The sequence below is a fragment of the Haliotis rufescens genome, unplaced genomic scaffold (assembly GCF_023055435.1).
Source record: "Haliotis rufescens isolate VD_foot unplaced genomic scaffold, xgHalRufe1.0.p SCAF_13, whole genome shotgun sequence".
In the NCBI taxonomy this organism is placed as follows: domain Eukaryota; kingdom Metazoa; phylum Mollusca; class Gastropoda; order Lepetellida; family Haliotidae; genus Haliotis; species Haliotis rufescens.
Window position 1 is genome coordinate 32,340,420 of NW_025963813.1, and position 18,379 is coordinate 32,358,798.

Below are 18,379 nucleotides of genomic sequence, written 5' to 3' on the forward strand. Positions count from 1 at the left end.
TCTTGAGTATGACAGGATCCGCCCTAACTACATCCGTGGTTTGGAAGCACCATACGTGTACTCACGCTCGTGTATTTCACAAAGGTCTACGACCCCCGCCCTCTCCTGCTTTCGTACTATATTAAATAAGTGAGTTTGGTTTGATGTGGCTTCGAATAATTTATCAGTTATATCACGGGGTATCAGCTTGATGTGTGAGGAAAGCCCGAAGTGATGTAGGTCGTATCACTTTGGTGAAACACACGAGCACGGTATTGTGATAAACACTCACTAACTCACTCGGAGCGGTCGGGTAGCCTAGTTGTTAAAGCGTTCGCTCGTCACCGCCGAAGACCCGGGTTCGATTCCCCACATGGGTTCAATGTGTGAAACCGATTTTTGGTGTCCCCCGCCGAGATATTGCCTCACTCACTCACTCACTCACTCACTCACTCACTCACTCACTCACTCGTATTACCAAACAACATATATTAAAGATCGGAAACAGTGTTTTATTGCAAAATTATTTTTGTGTATTTCAGAACAGAAACAGTGTTTTTTAGCAAAGTCATTTCAGATGCTACGCTAACATCATAAACTACAATCTGTCAATCCCTACATTACAACATGTGATCACGCGAACCCAAGTCATTGCCACAGAACGGCTACTTATAAACTCACTGATCAAAACACATGGTAGTTTGTCTTAGTGGGGAGACAAGTAGCAATGGCTTCGTTGGAATTCTTAATCATGTACAATTTAGAACAGGAAGGTATGGAAATAGGTAGAAAATGGAGACAGTGTGACGTCAATTTGCCAGGGTTTATGTCACTAGGGAAGTACTACCAAAATTAAATCCTCAAAGAACATGAATATTTTAAAGATATGAACAAAGACACGTTATCGTCCTGAGAGTAACTGTGTAAATAAGAACTTCTAGGTGGTGAAATGTCACTTAATAATACATTTATACAATTCTGACGTTCCCTTTTGTGTGATAAGTATTCTCCTTGGACAGATGACGTTGGTCAGGAGGACAGTCTACAGCACTTGTCTAACGGTGGCCACGCCCACAACGGATAGCACTATCCCGAAGGTCGATGACGTCACAGCGCTGGCAGTGCCCTGAAACGTTTAATATATTTAATACATTATTGTTTTCCTAGTAATTTCACTTTGTTTTTATTTCAAATTCTAATTGTCTATATTTTGTGTTAATTTATAAGAAGACACCACGCTACCTATGTCAAAAGCAGGTGACATTATTACCCCTGTGAACTCATCCACACATCCGTCCATCCGCACTTCCATTCATCCATCAGTCCATCGATCATCCGTAAACCCATCCTCCCATCCATCATCCATACACCCATCCTCCCATCCATCACCCATCCACTCATTCCTCCATCCGCCCATCCATTCACCCATCAGTCCATCCGTCATCCATATTCCCATAATCCAACCCATCAGCCATCCTCCTATCCATCCCTCCACCCGCCCATCCATTAATCCACTATCCATCTATTCACCCATCAGTCCATCCATCACCAATCCACTCATCCCTCCTTCCGCCCATCCATTCATCCATCGGTCCATCCGTCATCCATACTCCCATAATCCCATCCATCATCCATACACCCATCCACTCATCCACTCATCCCTCCACCCGCCCATCCATTAATACACTATCCAACTGTTCATCCATCAGTCCATCCATCACCCATCCGTCCATACACCCATCCACTCACCCCTCAAACCCGCCCATCCATTAATACACTATCCATCTATTCATCCATCAGTCCATCCATACACCCATCCACTCATCCCTCCACCCGCCCATCCATTAATCCACTATCCATCTATTCACCCATCAGTCATCCATCATCTATACATCCATCAGTCCATCCATCACCCATCCACTTATCCCTCCATCCGCCCATCCATTCATCCATCATCCATACACTCATCATCCCACCCATCCCTCCACCCGCCCATCCATTAATACACTATCCAACTGTTCATCCATCAGTCCATCCATCATCTATACATCCATCAGTCCATCCATCACCCATCCGTCCATCCATCATATATACATCCATCCGTCCATCCATCATCTATACATCCATCACCAATCCGTCCATCCATCATCTATACATCCATCAGTCCATCCATCACCCATCCGTCCATCCATCATCTATACATCCATCCGTCCATCCATCATCTATACATCCATCAGTCCATCCATCACCCATCCGTCCATCCATCATCTATACATCCATCCATCACCCATCCGTCCATCCATCATCCATACACGCATCCTCCCATCTATCCCTCTACCCGGTGATCCATTATAATACACTATCAATCTGTTCATCCATCAGTCCATCCAACACCCATCCGTCCATCCATTCAGCCTTCATCCCATCCATCATCTATACATCAATCATCCCATCTATCCCTCTATCCGGTGATCCACGGTATCAATCCATCATCCATACACCCATCCTCCTAGCCATACTTTCACCCGCTCACGCATTAATACACTATCCATCTATTCATCCATCAGTCCATTCATCACCCATCCATTCATCCTTTATCCCATCCATCATCCATACACCATCATTCCATCCATCCCCCACCCGCCCATCCATTTATATGCTGTCAATCATCAATACACCATTAATCTCATCCGTCATCCATACCCCCATCATCTCATCCATCCCTCCACCCGCCCATCCATTATTACACTATCCATCTATTCATCCAGCAGTCAATCAATCACCCATCCGTCCATCCACTCATCCTTCCTCTCATCCAGCTTCTTTACATCCATCTGCCCATCCATCCCTCCACCCCTATCCATTTATCCCTCTACCCGCCCATCCATTAATACAAAATCATCCATCATCCATCCTTCCAACCCCGTAGCCATCCATCTTCCCATCCATCCATCCCCCCTATCTATTCATCCCTCTACCCGCCCATCCATTAATACGCAATCCAACCATCATCCATCCTTCCAACCCCGTAGCCATCCATCTTCCCATCCATCCATCCCCCCTATCTATTCATCCCTCTACCCGCCCATCCATTAATACGCAATCCATCCATCATCCATCCTTCCAACCCTTTAGCCATCCATCTGCCCATCCCCACCAATCCATCATCTACCTATCCACCTGCTCACTATTAATCCATCCTCACATTCATCATAGTACAGTACAATGTGTGAAGCCCATTTCTGGTGTCCCCCGCCGTGATATTGCTGGAATATTGCTAAAGGCGGCGTAAAACCATACTCACTCACTCACTCACTCATCATAGTACAAAATACTGTTCATGAAAGTTTTGTCAGTAGAGTATGAAATGTTACACCATCTCCACAAAATGGAGGGCGACTTTGGAACATTCTGAATATGTACTTACGTTGTATGGTGCTGCTTTTGGAGCTCCCTGAAGGAAATAAAAGATTGAGTCAAGGACAGCTTTCAAAATTGACACATACATGTGTAACACCACGTACTATGCTTCACTATAATACTAAGCATACAAGCTTTCTGAAAAGACCGGCAAGATCTGATGGTACGTAGATGCTCTGGACCGTGACTCATGCAAACTTTAAAACTTATTGCAATTTGTTTTAAATAAACAGGCCAAACACCATATATAAAGGACGTACGTCCCGTCCAAGCGTCGAAAAGGGGAAGATAGAAGGACGAGCATAGAGGACAATCAGTTACACAGGGATGTTGTTATTGAAGATCTCTTATCACTCACTCACTCACTCACTCACTCACTAATGTGTCATGATTAACTATTATGTATAACTTTCCCTAAACGAAATATTGCATTCATGTCATGACCAGTCAAGGTTTATATTTAACAAATAGTTTTCTTTTTAGGCAGCATCTAAACAAAGCAACTGGAAGCAAACATCGGTATACACTCACAGACGGTCCCGGTCCTGCAGGTCCCTGAAGGAAAGAAAAGGTTCAATAAGGGATAGCTTTCAAAACTGACACATATATCTGCAACACCACTTACTATGCTTCAGTATAATACTAAGCAAACAAGCTTTCTGAAAAGACCGGCAAGATCTGATGGTACGTAGATGCTCTGGACCGTGACTCATGCAAACTTTAATACTTATTGCAATTTATTTTTAAAACAAAAACAGGCCAAACATATATAAAGGACGGACGTCCCGTCCAAGCGTCGAAAAGGGGAAGGTGGAAGGACGAGCATAGAGGACAATCAGTTACACAGGGATGTTGTTATTGAAGATCTCTTATCATTCATTCATCAACTAATATGTCGGGGCGGTCGGGTAGCTTAGTGGGTAAAGTGTTCTCTCGTCCCGCCGAAGACCCGGGTTCGATTCCCGACATGAGTACAATGTGTGAAGCCCATTTCTGGTGTCCCCCGCCGTGATATTGCCGGGATATTGCTAAAACGGAGTAAAACCATACTCACTCACTCACTCAATCCCACTCAATCCCACTCACTCACTCACTCACTCACTCACTCACTCACTCACTCACTCACTCACTCACTCACCCACCCACCCACTCACTCACTCACTCACTCACTCACTCACTCACTAATGTGTCATGGTTAACTATTTTGTATAACTTTCTCTAAACGAAAAATTACATTCATGTCATGCCCAGTCAAGGTTTATATTTAACAAATAGTTTTCGTTTTAGGCAGCATCTAAACAAAGCAACTGGAAGCAAACATCGGTATACACTCACAGACGGTCCCAGTGCTGCAGGTCCCTGAAGGAAAGAAAAGATTGCGTTAGGGATAGCTTTCAAAACTGACACATATATCTGCAACACCACTTACTATGCTTCAGTATAATACTAAGCAAACAAGCTTTCTGAAAAGATCTGATGGTACGTAAATGCTCTGGACAGTGACTCATAGACTAACATATAGTCTCTGAAATGAACATATCGTACAAAAAAACCAGTTGTTCAGTTATCTTAATAAAAATATAATAAAAAGGGAGCCCAGTGATTCTCTTCATTTTCGTGCAGTAATCTAGACTTGCCAAATACTATAGACTTGCATGGGCTGTAGTTGATTTATTTGTATCAGGGTCTGTAAGACAGACTAAGTGACTCATGCAAACTTTAATACTTATTGCCATTTTCAACAGGCCAAGTACCACGTATAAATGGCATACGTCCCGTTCAAGCGTCAAAAAGGGGAAGATAAAATGACAATCATAGAGGACAATCAGTTGTTGTTATTGTAGATCTCTTATCACTCACTCACTCACTCACTCACTCACTCACTCACTCACTCACTCACTCACTCACTCATGTGTCATGGTTAACCTCTATGTATAACTTTCCCTAAACGAAAAATTACATTCATGTCATGCCCAGTCAAGGTTTATATTTAACATATAGTTTTCGTTTTAGGCAGCATCTAAACAAAGCAACTGGAAGCAAACATCGGTATACACTCACAGACGGTCCCGGTCCTGCAGCTCCCTGAAGGAAATAAAAGATTGAGTCAAGGACAGCTTTCAAAACTGACACATATATGTGTAACACCACTTACTATGCTTCACTATAATACTAAGCATACAAGCTTTCTGAAAAGACCGGCAAGATCTGATGGTACGTAGATGCTCTGGACCGTGACTCATGCAAACTTTAAAACTTATTGCAATTTGTTTTAAATAAACAGGCCAAACACCATATATAAAGGACGTACGTCCCGTCCAAGCGTCGAAAAGGGGAAGATAGAAGGACGAGCATAGAGGACAATCAGTTACACAGGGATGTTGTTATTGTAGATAACCTCTACCTCTATGTATAACATTCCCTAAACGAAATATTGCATTCATGTCATGACCAGTCAAGGAATTTTTTTAACAAATAGTTTTCGTTTTTAGCAGCATCTGAACAAACCAACTGGAAGCAAACATAGGTACATGTATACACTCACAGTCGGTCCCGGTTTTGCAGGTCCCTGAAGGAAAGAAAAGCTTCAATAAGGGTTAGCTTTCACAAATGACACATATTTCTGCAAAACTACATTTTAAGTCACAGTTCACACACCCAGTACGTGTGAAGCCGATGGTATTCATGTTATTTATCGCCGCAGTCAGCAATGGTCCAGCTACATCACGGCAGCTTCTACATAAACGTGTCTGCATTTGACAAAACAAGTGACTGATATCATGAGCAACGGTCCACACCATCAGGATGCGCAGACACGTGATTAGCAAAGTCACAGATCATGACCGTTCTCTTCAGTTGTCTTTTACAAAGGAGGGGCGGTCGGGTAGCCAAGTGGTTAAAGCGTTCGTTCGTCACGCCGAAGATCCGCGTTCGATTCCCGACAAAGCCCATTTGTGGTGTCCCCCGCCGTGATATTGCTGGAATATTGCTAAAAGCGGCGTAAACCCATACTCACTCACTCACTTTTACAAAGGATACTTGGGATATAGTCTTTCCCGCAACCCTAACATCCATTCATCCATGACGAACGTACTGAGGCATGTACCTATATCGCGGAAACGGGTAGGACATGGTTTATGCCTTTGGTTATATGTATAGCTCATGCTAAGTTGTGTTCCAGTTTACCCTATAATTTCCTATAACGTGCTGGTTAGACAAAGCAATCATTTCCTTGTCCACTATAGTTATGTTATCATCCAAAACTGGTTCCCACAGTCGTCGATATCGCTTGATCTCATCCACGCGATATTGTAGATATCGCTTGATCTCATCCACGCGATATTGTAGATATCGCTTGATCTCACCCACGCGATATTGTAGATATCGCTTGATCTCACCCACGCGATATCTACATTGTAGATATCGCTATTATACATCACTGTATATTTTTTTGGTGTATTTCGATTTAAGAATGATATTGGATGATGAATAAAAACCCTCAACACTCGCTGATATTTGCATATCAAAAGAAAAACGGGTGAGATTGTCTATTTATAAACTGTTTTGGCTGTGACATTTTCCACTTGTTTCGACAAGGGATGACGCATTCGACACCAAACGGGGTCAAGGTTTTATGTATTATCTGTGTTCATTCCATGGGCAATTATAATGATCGGACACGGTGAAACTATCGGCATAAGACACAAAGTTTGACCACACTCTTCAGCCGGCACCAACGGCGGCATGGCTCTAGTGTTCCCAGGGACACTCCCATCCATGTGACCCGTGAAGATCCAGGGTAGAATAGGTCGGCAGCAACCCATGCTTGCCGTAAAAGGTGACTATGCTTGTCGTAAAAGGCGACTAAGGGGATCGTGTGGTCAGGCTCGCTGACTTGGTTGATGCATGTCATTGAACCCAATTGCGTGGATCGATGCTCATGATGTCAATCGCTGGATTGTCTGGTCCAGACTCGATTATTTAAAGACCGCCGTCATATAGCTGGAATATTGCTGAGTGCGGCTTACCAGCCAACCAACCAACCCATCCATGTATCTATGGCAAACGTCAAATGCGCGTTTTTCTCAAGGCTAAGTACGAATTAGAGCCTCATCTTAAATGAATGTTTACAAAGTATAACGAAAAGTTTCATATATTTTTTGTGATGTGCTTATAAACGTTTGTTCTTAATTAAAGCCATTGTCGAAAAGAAAAAAAACATCAATAAACATATCCGCTCAATTATATTATATTATTATTTTATTGGAACCCTGTTAAGATGTGCGATACAGCTCCCACTGAATATCAATATCAGCATGTTTCCGTTTGTACATGCTCTTGTTATATACTTACTGATGCTGCTGCTGCTGCTGCTGATGGCGCTGCAACAGAAGAAATTCATATCATGAAAATCTGCTTTCCTGGAAACTGCAATCCTCAAACAAATAAACAGATGGTCAATAGTGTGAACCACGAAATAGGGCAATTAATTCTGCCCAATCAGTCAGTTGAGATGTAGCGCAAGCCTGCCCAACGCCCATTTAGTTCCAGAGGGTTGTGGAGGCACGGGTGGCCCAGGCGTCTAAGGCGCCGCGATTCGCTGTGAAGAGTTGCGTCCCTTGGGCTCACCAGAAACCTATGTTTCTAGGTTTGTCAGCACCATACCCGTGCTCGTGGGTTTCACCGAAGTGGTAAACGTCTGAGACCTGCATCACTTCGGGCTTTCTTCCGACATTAAGCTGACACGCCATGCTTTGACTGGAATACTGTTAAAAACGGTGTTAAACCCAACTCACTCACTCACCCCAGAGAGATGTCGCAAGTCCGTAGGTCATAATAACTTTGCGATCATTTTAATGGCGTCATAATTTGTGCGACGTCCGGTCACGATCTGTTTAAACACCTCTCTTGTATATATCTATGAGTACAAGTTAACACAGCTAGAATGCAGTTACAACTGTGAGTTGCCTCCCCTATTGTCAAAGAGGTGCGGTGGCTTAGCCTTATGGTAAAAGCGTCAACTCGTCAACCGAAAGGGCTATTCGTCACCACTCGCCCCTTTCCGTAGCTTGTCCCGGAATAACACGAGTTGGTCACGAATGCCGAAAGGGCCGATATGGGTACAAAATGTGAAACTTATTTCTGGTGTCCCCCGCCGTGGTATTGCTTGGGTATTTCTACAAGCGACGTAAAACTTTGTTCACTCACTCTTCAGTCAAACTTACGAGTCTCACGGAACAAGCTTCGTTTAGATTATCAATGGATGCCTTCGTGAAGACTTAAACCGAGGAGCGGTGGGGTAGTCAAGTGGTGAGGGTTTAAGCGCGCTACGCCGAAGACCCGGTTCAAATCCCCGCATGGGTTAATTGTGTGAAGCCCATTTCTGGTGATATTGATGGAATATTGCTAAAAGCGGCGTTAAACCATTCTCACACACTTAAACCAAACAGTATTTGATGAATAACACCAACATCTACCTATGTTATAATATCGTAGAAATTGTCCTACATCAACCTGGGTTTTGACATTTGAAGTCAAGGGTGCAAAGCACGATCTCGCTTTAGGTGAGTGAGTTGGATTTAACGCCGTTTTTAACAGTATTCCAGTTATATCACGGCTTGTCAGCTTAATGTGGGAGGAAATCCCGAAGTGATGCAGATCTCAGATGTTTACCACTTCGGTGAAACTCACGAGCACGGGTATGGTGCTGACAAACCTAGAAACATAATCGGGGCGAACCGTGATTCGAACCCACAATCATAGGTTTCAGGCGTGTCCAAGGGACGCAACTCTGCACAGCGAATCGCGGCGCCTTAGACGACTGGGCCACCCGTGCCCCCTCTCGCTTTAGGTACGCATTTTGTATAGCGAGCTAGATTTCTAAATTTCTATATTTTTAATGTAAAATTATGCTTAATTACTTATGTTGTTTACTCCACAATTAACAATATTCCTGTTACACCACAGCGGTCAGTACATAATCGAGTCTCGGCCCAGGAAACCAGTGGTTGATAACATGAACACATCACGTGGTTAAGGTACTATGACATGACATAATTAAAATAATGTTCAAAGTGGGGTTAAACACTCACGAGATACTATTCCATTCTTCAAAATAAAGTTTCTCTTACATAGATGATTGTCGTGATGTTAATTTGGTAAACTAGGCAGGGAGTTCATTTTGGTGGACAATGGCAACCAGTTGACAGAATACTGATAATGGTGAACTTCACACCGCCCTTACCATTCGTCACCACTCGCCCCTTTCCGTAACCTACAAGAGGACTCGTCCCTCATCGATGAATGTTATGTGCGAAAATACGATAAACCAATCAGAATGCGCGTATGACTTCAAGTACTTCGGTCAAATAATCCCCCATGAATAATTTTAGATTTAACATATGTATGCATTTAAAAATATACCCTACATACAGTTAAATGTAATACCCAAAGTGTTTTCAGTAGCATCAGGAATATATGTGATATATGGAGGAAATGTACGTGAATCATTACGCATCGAGTTGACAATTGTTTAGCTATGCCCGTTTGCGCTTAGACGGAACCCAGTCGCAAAAATAAATGGCCCCGAGAGAGGCACGACATTCGTTACCACTCGCCCCTTTCCGTAACCTGCAAGAAGACTCATCCCCCTATCGATGAATGTTATGTGCGAAAATACGACAAACTAATCAGAATGCGCGTATGATTTCAAGTTCTTCGTCAAAGAATCCCTCAGAAATAAGTTTTGTTTTTACATATATGTCTTGCATCTAAAAATATACCAAAGACACAGTTAAATGTGTTCAATCATACTGTATAATTCCGCTCGTCCCGATGTGCTTTAAATTACATCTGAAATACATATAATATATGGGGAAATATATGTGAACCATTACGCAACGAATTGACAATTGTTTTAGGTATGCCCGTTTGCGCTAAGACGGAACCCGGTCGCATAAATGGCCCCGAGAGAGGCACGAGTCGCTATTCGGCTTGTCCCGGAATAACACGAGTTGGTCACGAATGCGCCCTCACCTGAAGATGAATCTGCACCTGTCCTCAACACCAAGACACCGACTAACACCACCAACAGCGGAATCATGGCTCGCATTGTCAGTTCTTAATTGAAAGAAGAATCCTGTAAAAACGAAACACGGAATTTAGATTCAACTCGTCATTAATGGTAAATACATTTTCCAGATCATATAACGCACAATTTGTCATAAAGACCTTCAAGGTTATGTCTGATGTTTTAAAGCAAATAAATCCATTTACAATACCTTAACCATTTATCTTTGCAAACTAAATGTTTCTCCCTAACGCTGACAGTAATTCGTTTTAACCAACAATAATGTTAATGTTAATGTTCAATAACAACCTACCTGTGTAACTAAATTTCCTCTGTGATCGTCCTCCGATCTTCCCCTTTTCAACACTTGGAGGGGGAGGTCCGTCCTTTAAATGGTGCTTGGGCTGTTTCATTTATTAAAATGGGGGACTTTCGTCAATAAGTATAAAGTTTGTATGAGTCAGTGTGTAGGCCATCTACGTACCAACACATCCTGTCGGTCTATTTTGGTATTTGATATTGTTAGTATTATATCGCTTCTTCAAGTCGTCAAACTTCCTTCCAAATCTGAATATTTGTATTCAACACCCCTTTTCGTGAGTGCGGTTCGTCCGACTGTCATTGTCCACAGTAACGCTTGATAGCGGGTATGTTTACCGCTCCCATGGAAACATGATAACAAAACAATGAGTATCTATCCACAGATGAAACTTGATTGATGATCGATTCACAAATCAATATTTAAATATACATTCAGCCTATATCAAAATATCAATTTGAACCTTCCTTTACGATGTGTAACCCAAAGAGTATAAGCAAGTGACGGCACCGGTACTTTTATATAGAGTGAACTGTGTGTCATGCCGCTTTGAACACTATTCCAGTTATAGATGAAACCCATGAAATTCGTAGGCAAGGCGCATCTTGGATTCGAACCCACGATTCTTGGACGCAGGTTTTAGACCGCCTGGCCAACAATGCACGGCATTATGTTTGATTGATCAAGAAGAATGTTTCCGTTTTGTGTCTGCTTATATTACGTAGATGATTTCGTGTTTCAATAGGTCTGTGTACAAGGTATGCACTTTCCATGACTACCGTACTCTGCAAAATATGTGGAAATGAGGAAGCTCGTCTTAAATTGTTATTTGTCATGAAGTTAAATTCTTCTTTAAGTACCAGACAACATCGTTTGAAGGAGTTGGTTGTGTGTGTTTTGATGCTACCACGTAGCAGGAGCAAAGCTCACACAGGTTTGTTCAATGTAATTTCCGAAGAGCAATTATGGTAATATTTTTGTACAATATTTGGTAAATTGGTCTTGTGTTTTGAAGGTGGTCTAAACTGGAAACAAAATGGCCAAGTACAATTTGCAGAACATCCACCATCTCAAAACATGTCATGTTTTTGTGTTTATTTCTAGTTTATTCGGGTGGCTTGTAAATAGTCCAATGGTTGATATCATGAGCAACTATCAATCGTGGTACGATGAAATGCTACCAACCAGGTCGCCGAGCTTGTACCTATTGCACATGATTCAAGACACCTCTTACAACCAACATATATGAATTGTAACCCGGTATGTCCATTTTCCAAGGGGTCACTACCACAAGACAACAAATCTAGGTCAATCGATCTTTTACCCCGACATTCTTTTGTCTCTTGGTTACATGTCAACCATACAGATAAACGATTTTTCGGGAAATTCCCAAGCAAATAAGTCAAATGAATAAAATTGTCAACAAGTGTCGAGGACTGGGGGAGGGTGGGAGGCAAAATAAAAATATTTGTGACCGCGGATGGGGGCACATCTCTTGCTTACTGTTACCAGGGTGTGTGTGGGGGGGGGGGGGGGGGGGGGGGGGGGGGGGGGGTGTTGGGGGGGGGTACACAACAGCTATTGTATTGTCTTATGGTCCAAATCGTCTAATTTAGGTAGATTTTAAATACGAATGGACAGCCATTTTGCAACAATAGTTTAGAGATTCAAAGTTAAACACAAACGACAACGTGTGTTTGAGAAGATTTATGTCTCCCTAGCTAGTTATAAAGGTGAAACAGTTGTGAATAGTGAGCTGCGTTCAGCACCTGTAAATTGTCATACCTTAGGCAGCATGTGAAGTTTGGTGATGACATCAAAATACAAAAACTTTCCAGTAAACTATATGGTGGTGAGGAAACATGTTTCAATTGTGTGTTCAAGAAGAGTCCAACCAAGTTCATATGATCACGGGGCGGTCGGGTAGCCTAGTGGTTAAAGCGTTCGCTCGTCACGCCGAAGACCCGGGTTCGATTCCCGACATGGGTACAATGTGTGAAGCCCATTTCTGGTGTCCCCCGCCGTAATATTGCTGGAATATTGCTAAAAGCGGCGTAAAACCATACTCACTCACTCAATCACTCGTCGCAGTATGGGTTAGTTCCGACAGTTTCTGTACAAAGCCACCAAAGAAGGTACAGCGTCCCTGGTTTGCATGTTTAGATGGCTTGGAATTGTCCGTATCCCTTTGTGAATATGCAAGAGCATGATGATGTTGAGACGCTGCTGGGTCATGGTACTTCTAAGGCGTGTTTTCCGTCTCCAAAGACATGAGAATGACCTTTCAGACGTTGCATAAGGGACCGCTATTTTCAGCTGTTTTTTAGTAGGGCTCGCCTCAATACATATTATTGTTTTTTTTAATGCAGAAACATAAATGAACAAATATAACTGATCTCGACACACTATGTGGTGTAGAAGAGTAAAAGTAGTTACTGTAAGCTAATTTATTACTATTGTGACGATGATATGATGTCAACCCCGATGAATCTCATGGCGTAAACGTTGAGTTTTTATATGACCCTGTCCCGTAACTGGCACCAAAGCAGCTTTCATTTCTGTCGAAATGGTGATTCATTGTAAACTAACATTTGTATTCTTGTTTATGTGGAAATTTTTTTCTAAGAATGAAATTTGCATCTGTACGAAATTAAGTTCTTGCAAATACGAAATTTTATAAGATCATCAAAACGATCGAAAAATACATTTGCAGTTGACTACAGGTTTCGCATTTAACATTAGTGTTCTACCAACAGAACACGAAGGTGAAACATCCCGCCCCATCAAACACCAGAATCAAAGAGACCGCTCCCGTGGCCTAGTTGTAGAGCGTCCGCCCGGAGAGCGGAAGGTCCGGGGTTCGATCTCCGGCCGCGTCATACCCAGACGTTAGAATATGGTACTTTTTGTTGACCTGTCTGGCGCTCGGCATTAAGGGACTAAAACAAGGACTGGTCGTTCGCAGTCAGTATACTGTGTCTGAGTGGGGTATTCGTGTTAAACTGCGGCATGGTATCTCAGTGAGCTAGCACGATAAATCGGCATCAGTCCGGACTAGTACAAGCAGCCACATACATGCATGCACGTGCTATATAAGTGCAATAATCTTGGACGCGACGTTAAACCTCACCAGAATCAAAGAGCACAAAACTTCAACCATCAAATCAGAGAGTGAATCAGCCATCTCGGACCATATCAGCAACTGCCCCAATCACAACATCAACTGGGACAACGTCAAATCCTCTCCAACAACCTCCATGACTTCACTAAAAGAAAGCAGTCCACATTCACCTATTAGAAACTCATTGAGCAATAACCCATCTATATATGTTTTTCTAATCCTTTTTTTTGGGATTCCTCATCATGTGTTCTGCAACCTCTGTCCATCATGTTGTTACAGTATCATCCTTCTGTTGGTATTATTTATTCAACTCATAATCTCTCTCTTGTATGCAATTCTTGTCGCAAGCTCCGACGTTCATACAGTTTTGCCCTCACTCTATGAAGGTTCATACTCCAGTGAACTCACACAAAGTGAAAGTCAATTCTTATACATTTTTCATCACAATTTCTTACCTCAAAGGATGTAGGCCAAGATCTAAACACATTTACATACGCGTGACTTCATGTTTACACTGACAGCCATACAACAACCAGCTATATCGCGGAGTAAAATAGCTCCTCAAAAAGAGAGGTGACATGGGCGTATGGATGCACAACTTGCTCTTCAGCAACATCTTAAGCAGCACATGTGTTCACATCATATTCTCATTAGATGAGAAAGGTCTGTAAAGAACTACCTCAGTAAGTCAGTCACATTGACAGCGCGTCGTAATACATTAACATCAAGTACAAGACGTCAAAATGGCCGACACGATAAACGTGACGGGAGAGATTTCCGAAGTTGTTAATGAACGTGTGGCGGTTACATGTGTACGTCATCATTGATCAACTGGCCGATCATTGAAAGGTGAATAAAGATGCGTCAAACAGACACTAAGGTAACTTCATAGATTGCTGGAGACGGTCAATGTCAGCCATGGTACGGATCGAGTCGATACTACGATAGTTCAGATGTGCATTTCATCGTTTGTTCATTAGGATAGGCCGCAGCGAGGATATTCGTGAACAATCATGCAGTCACGCTCTCTGACATTTCTCAATGTATACTGAAACGCTGAGACCAAGAATAAAGGTTCTAAATGATCAGAAAGAACGCTTATGTGTGTTTTCGTGCTAGGGAATTCCCAGGGGTTTCCCCAGGAATGTGGAAGTAGTCCGTCAGTGTTTACGTCATTTAAAGAACACGGTCTCGTGAAAAACGTATGAACGTCAAATTGTGTCGTTCATACACTTATGAACGTCAATTTCACGGTCATGTGACCGACCTCTCGTCCAATGGAAAAGCCGTACATCGTGTAAACTTCAAATTAAACAATTATTTGTTGTTAATAATATTGTTTATCCTCCACGTAATATATATATATATTCTGTACCCATACAACTGACGTATTGTCTCCTGTACCGTACCCATATGACTAGTGTTATACAGACGGCCAGTGGGGACGGCATCAACGTCTCCACCGGTGCAGACAACAGCGAATGTACTATCCTGCCTGGCAGATTGCACGAAGATGCTGAAGATTAGTAAATATCACTTACTAAATTAGTATAATTCACTACTTAAACTACAGGGTAAAAATGTGTTAAGAATGTAAACACATTCAAGACATGTTTGGTGTGTTCTATCTAAACACGTTTAGGGCCTTAACACATGAAATGAGCTGTCGCCTCATAGTCTGAACTCATAATCCAAACATGTTTCGAATTTAAATACCTTTACACATTTCTAGAATATATACACCTTTAACCATTTCTAGAATATATACACCTTTTAACATTTCTAGAATATATACACATTTAAGCATTTCTAGAATGTATACACTTTTAAACATTTCTAGAATATATACACCTTTAAACATTTCTAGAATATATACACCTTTAAGCATTTCTAGAATATATACACTTTTAAACAATTCTAGAATATATACACCTTTAAACCTTTTTTAGAATTCAAACACCTTTAAACATTTTTAGAATTCAAACACCTTTAAACATTTGTAGAATTCAAACACCTTTAAACATTTGTAGAATTCAAACACCTTTAAACATTTGTAGAATTCAAACATGTTCAATAAAAGCATATCATCAGGTTATATGTCAAATAAAGATAGGTTGTATGTATGTATATGCGCATCAGATTCAGAGGCACTTTCATCACACATACAGCTAGGACAAGTCGTGAGGTTGCAGGTTCGAATACCACCGAGGTTTGAAACTCTTTTGTGTTCATCCATGTGTTGTTGATATGCAGCTAATGGTATTTCTCTCATACAGGAAGCTGGCAATGTATATCTGATTACTACTTAACATGTTTTAGTTCATGACTCTAGGCTGCCTATAAAAAAAACTATTAGTAAAGTCTACTAACCTGTACTTTAGAGTGGACAGTAACAGTCACTAACGCAGTAAATGTTTTAAAACTATTTCCGTAAGAGTGGGATGAAGTGGGACGACGTGTGCGACGTCTTCTACTTCCTCCAACAACGTTGCAGGAACTTCAACTTCTCTTCCTCAGATGTGATAGGTCATTCCGCAGGCCTTTCTTTATCGTTTAGTGGCCTCTATAGTGAGTGAGTATGGTTTTACGCCGCATTTGACAATATCCATTAATATTATTATTATCATTATTATTATTATTGTTGTTGTTGTTGTTATTGTTATTGTTGTTATTGTTGTTGTTGTTATTATTATTGTTATTGTTATTGTTATTGTTATTATTGTTTTTGTTATTATTATTGTTGTTGTTGTTATTGTTATTGTTATTATTGTTGTTGTTATTATTATTATTATTGTTGTTGTTGTTGTTGTTGTTATTATTATTATTATTATTATTATTATTATTATTATTATTATTATTATTATCATTATTATACACAGCAGGTACCCAGGTACTATTATCTGCTCAAATGCGGTTTTATTTGTTCCACGACTAGTGGATCCGTTTGAATTCCAGTTATCACTCTCAACTCCCATCCACCTCACATATCGGGTACCCATTCCCTGGTGTGTGAGCAGAGGCACATGTAAACTAGGTACTTGCTCAGGGTGACACCACACGTTTTGACACTTGTGTTACGGGTGTAAGTACGTATTCGTGTTTCCGACATATGATCATCTACCACCGGACGAGTGGGTTCTTTTGAGTGCACGTATGTATTGCACAATAGGGACAACGTTGTAAAGACCTGTAAACATTGATGGTTCCAAGGCTGAATAACAACCCGGTCACCAGCGGGATACGATCTCAGCACCTGGCGCTTGCTAGCCTGGCGTTTTTTACCGCTTGCTCACTGCGGCCCAATAACACGGTGAGGGACACCAGAAATGGGCTTCACACATTGTACCCATATTGGGAATCGAACCAGAGCTCACCTAGGTGAAGGCGTCGGGTCTCCACCAATGCACAAGGTGAACACACTCGCTACTGGCTGTACATCTAATTCAACTCATAATTACTTTTAGTCATGTTTGTTTGTTTGTTGTTTAACGCCACACTCAGCAATATTCCTGCTATATGACGGCGGTCTGAAAAATAATCGAGTCTGGAGCAGACAATCCAGTGATCGACAACATGAGCATCGATCCACGCAATTGGGAAACGATGGCATGCATCAACTAAGTCGACCAGCCGATCATGTTATTCGCCTCTTACGACAAGCATAGTCGCCTTTTACGGTAAGCATGGGTTGCTGAAGACCTATTCTACCCCGGGTCTTCACGGGTCACTTTTAGTCATGAATATTATGGGTAGCTATGGGATAACCTTTAAGGTGTCATCTATCAAGAAATTATATCAACGATTGTCTTTGTTTCTTTTAGTTAATAAAAAAACTGCCAGCATCATACCCATGAGCATGGGTTTCACTGAAGTTGTACACGCCCGAGACCTGCATTGCTTTGAGCTTTCTTCCTACATTATGCTGACCCGCCGTGATATAACTATAATATTGTCCAAAGCGCCAAACAACATAGTTCACTCACTTTCTGAAGACTACAAACTCGCTACTGATCAGCTTCTAAATATATTCTACTCTCACACCACGCATACACTCTATACTGTAGTTAGGTTAAGTGAATGTCAAAATATGAGGTCTTCGCTACACAGAGTTGTGTCCCTTGACCATGACAGGATCCACTCTAACTTCGATCCGTGGTTTGTAAGCACCATTCTCATGGCCGTGTATTTCACAAGGCTGGTCAAAGATCGTCTTCTCCTCCTATATTATATTAGTGCGTAACTTTGGTTTCACGCCGCTGTTAAATATGACAGAATTTCAGTTGTATCATGGCGTCTCGGTTCGGCGTGGAAGGAAAGCCCAGTGTGGTGTGGGTCTTCTTCGTCTATCACTGTGTAGAAGAAGCGGTGGGGTACCCTAGTGGTTAAAGCGTTCGCTCTAAGACCAGGATTCGATTCCCCACATGGGTACAATGTGTAAAACCAACTGACTCACAGGTATTACCAAACAAAC

At 41.8% G+C, this 18,379-nt stretch overlaps 1 protein-coding gene across 5 annotated transcripts; it reads right to left on the bottom strand.

Annotated features, from left to right (window-relative positions):
• Positions 1-470: 470 nt before the first annotated feature.
• Positions 471-10,896, bottom strand: LOC124128891. 5 transcript variants are annotated; one of them, XM_048394403.1, is made up of 9 exons: positions 10,782-10,896; positions 10,435-10,537; positions 7,753-7,781; positions 5,945-5,968; positions 5,461-5,484; positions 4,735-4,758; positions 3,931-3,954; positions 3,407-3,433; positions 471-1,105 (listed from the first exon to the last, which is right to left on the bottom strand). In XM_048394403.1, the coding sequence occupies exons 1-9, from the start codon at positions 10,879-10,881 to the stop codon at positions 1,035-1,037; spliced, it is 426 nt and encodes a 141-aa protein (XP_048250360.1). In that variant the 5' UTR covers positions 10,882-10,896; the 3' UTR covers positions 471-1,034. The 5 variants fall into 5 exon arrangements, with proteins under 5 accessions (XP_048250360.1, XP_048250361.1, XP_048250362.1 ...); XM_048394404.1 differs by lacking the exon at positions 5,461-5,484; XM_048394405.1 differs by lacking the exon at positions 4,735-4,758.
• Positions 10,897-18,379: the final 7,483 nt, after the last annotated feature.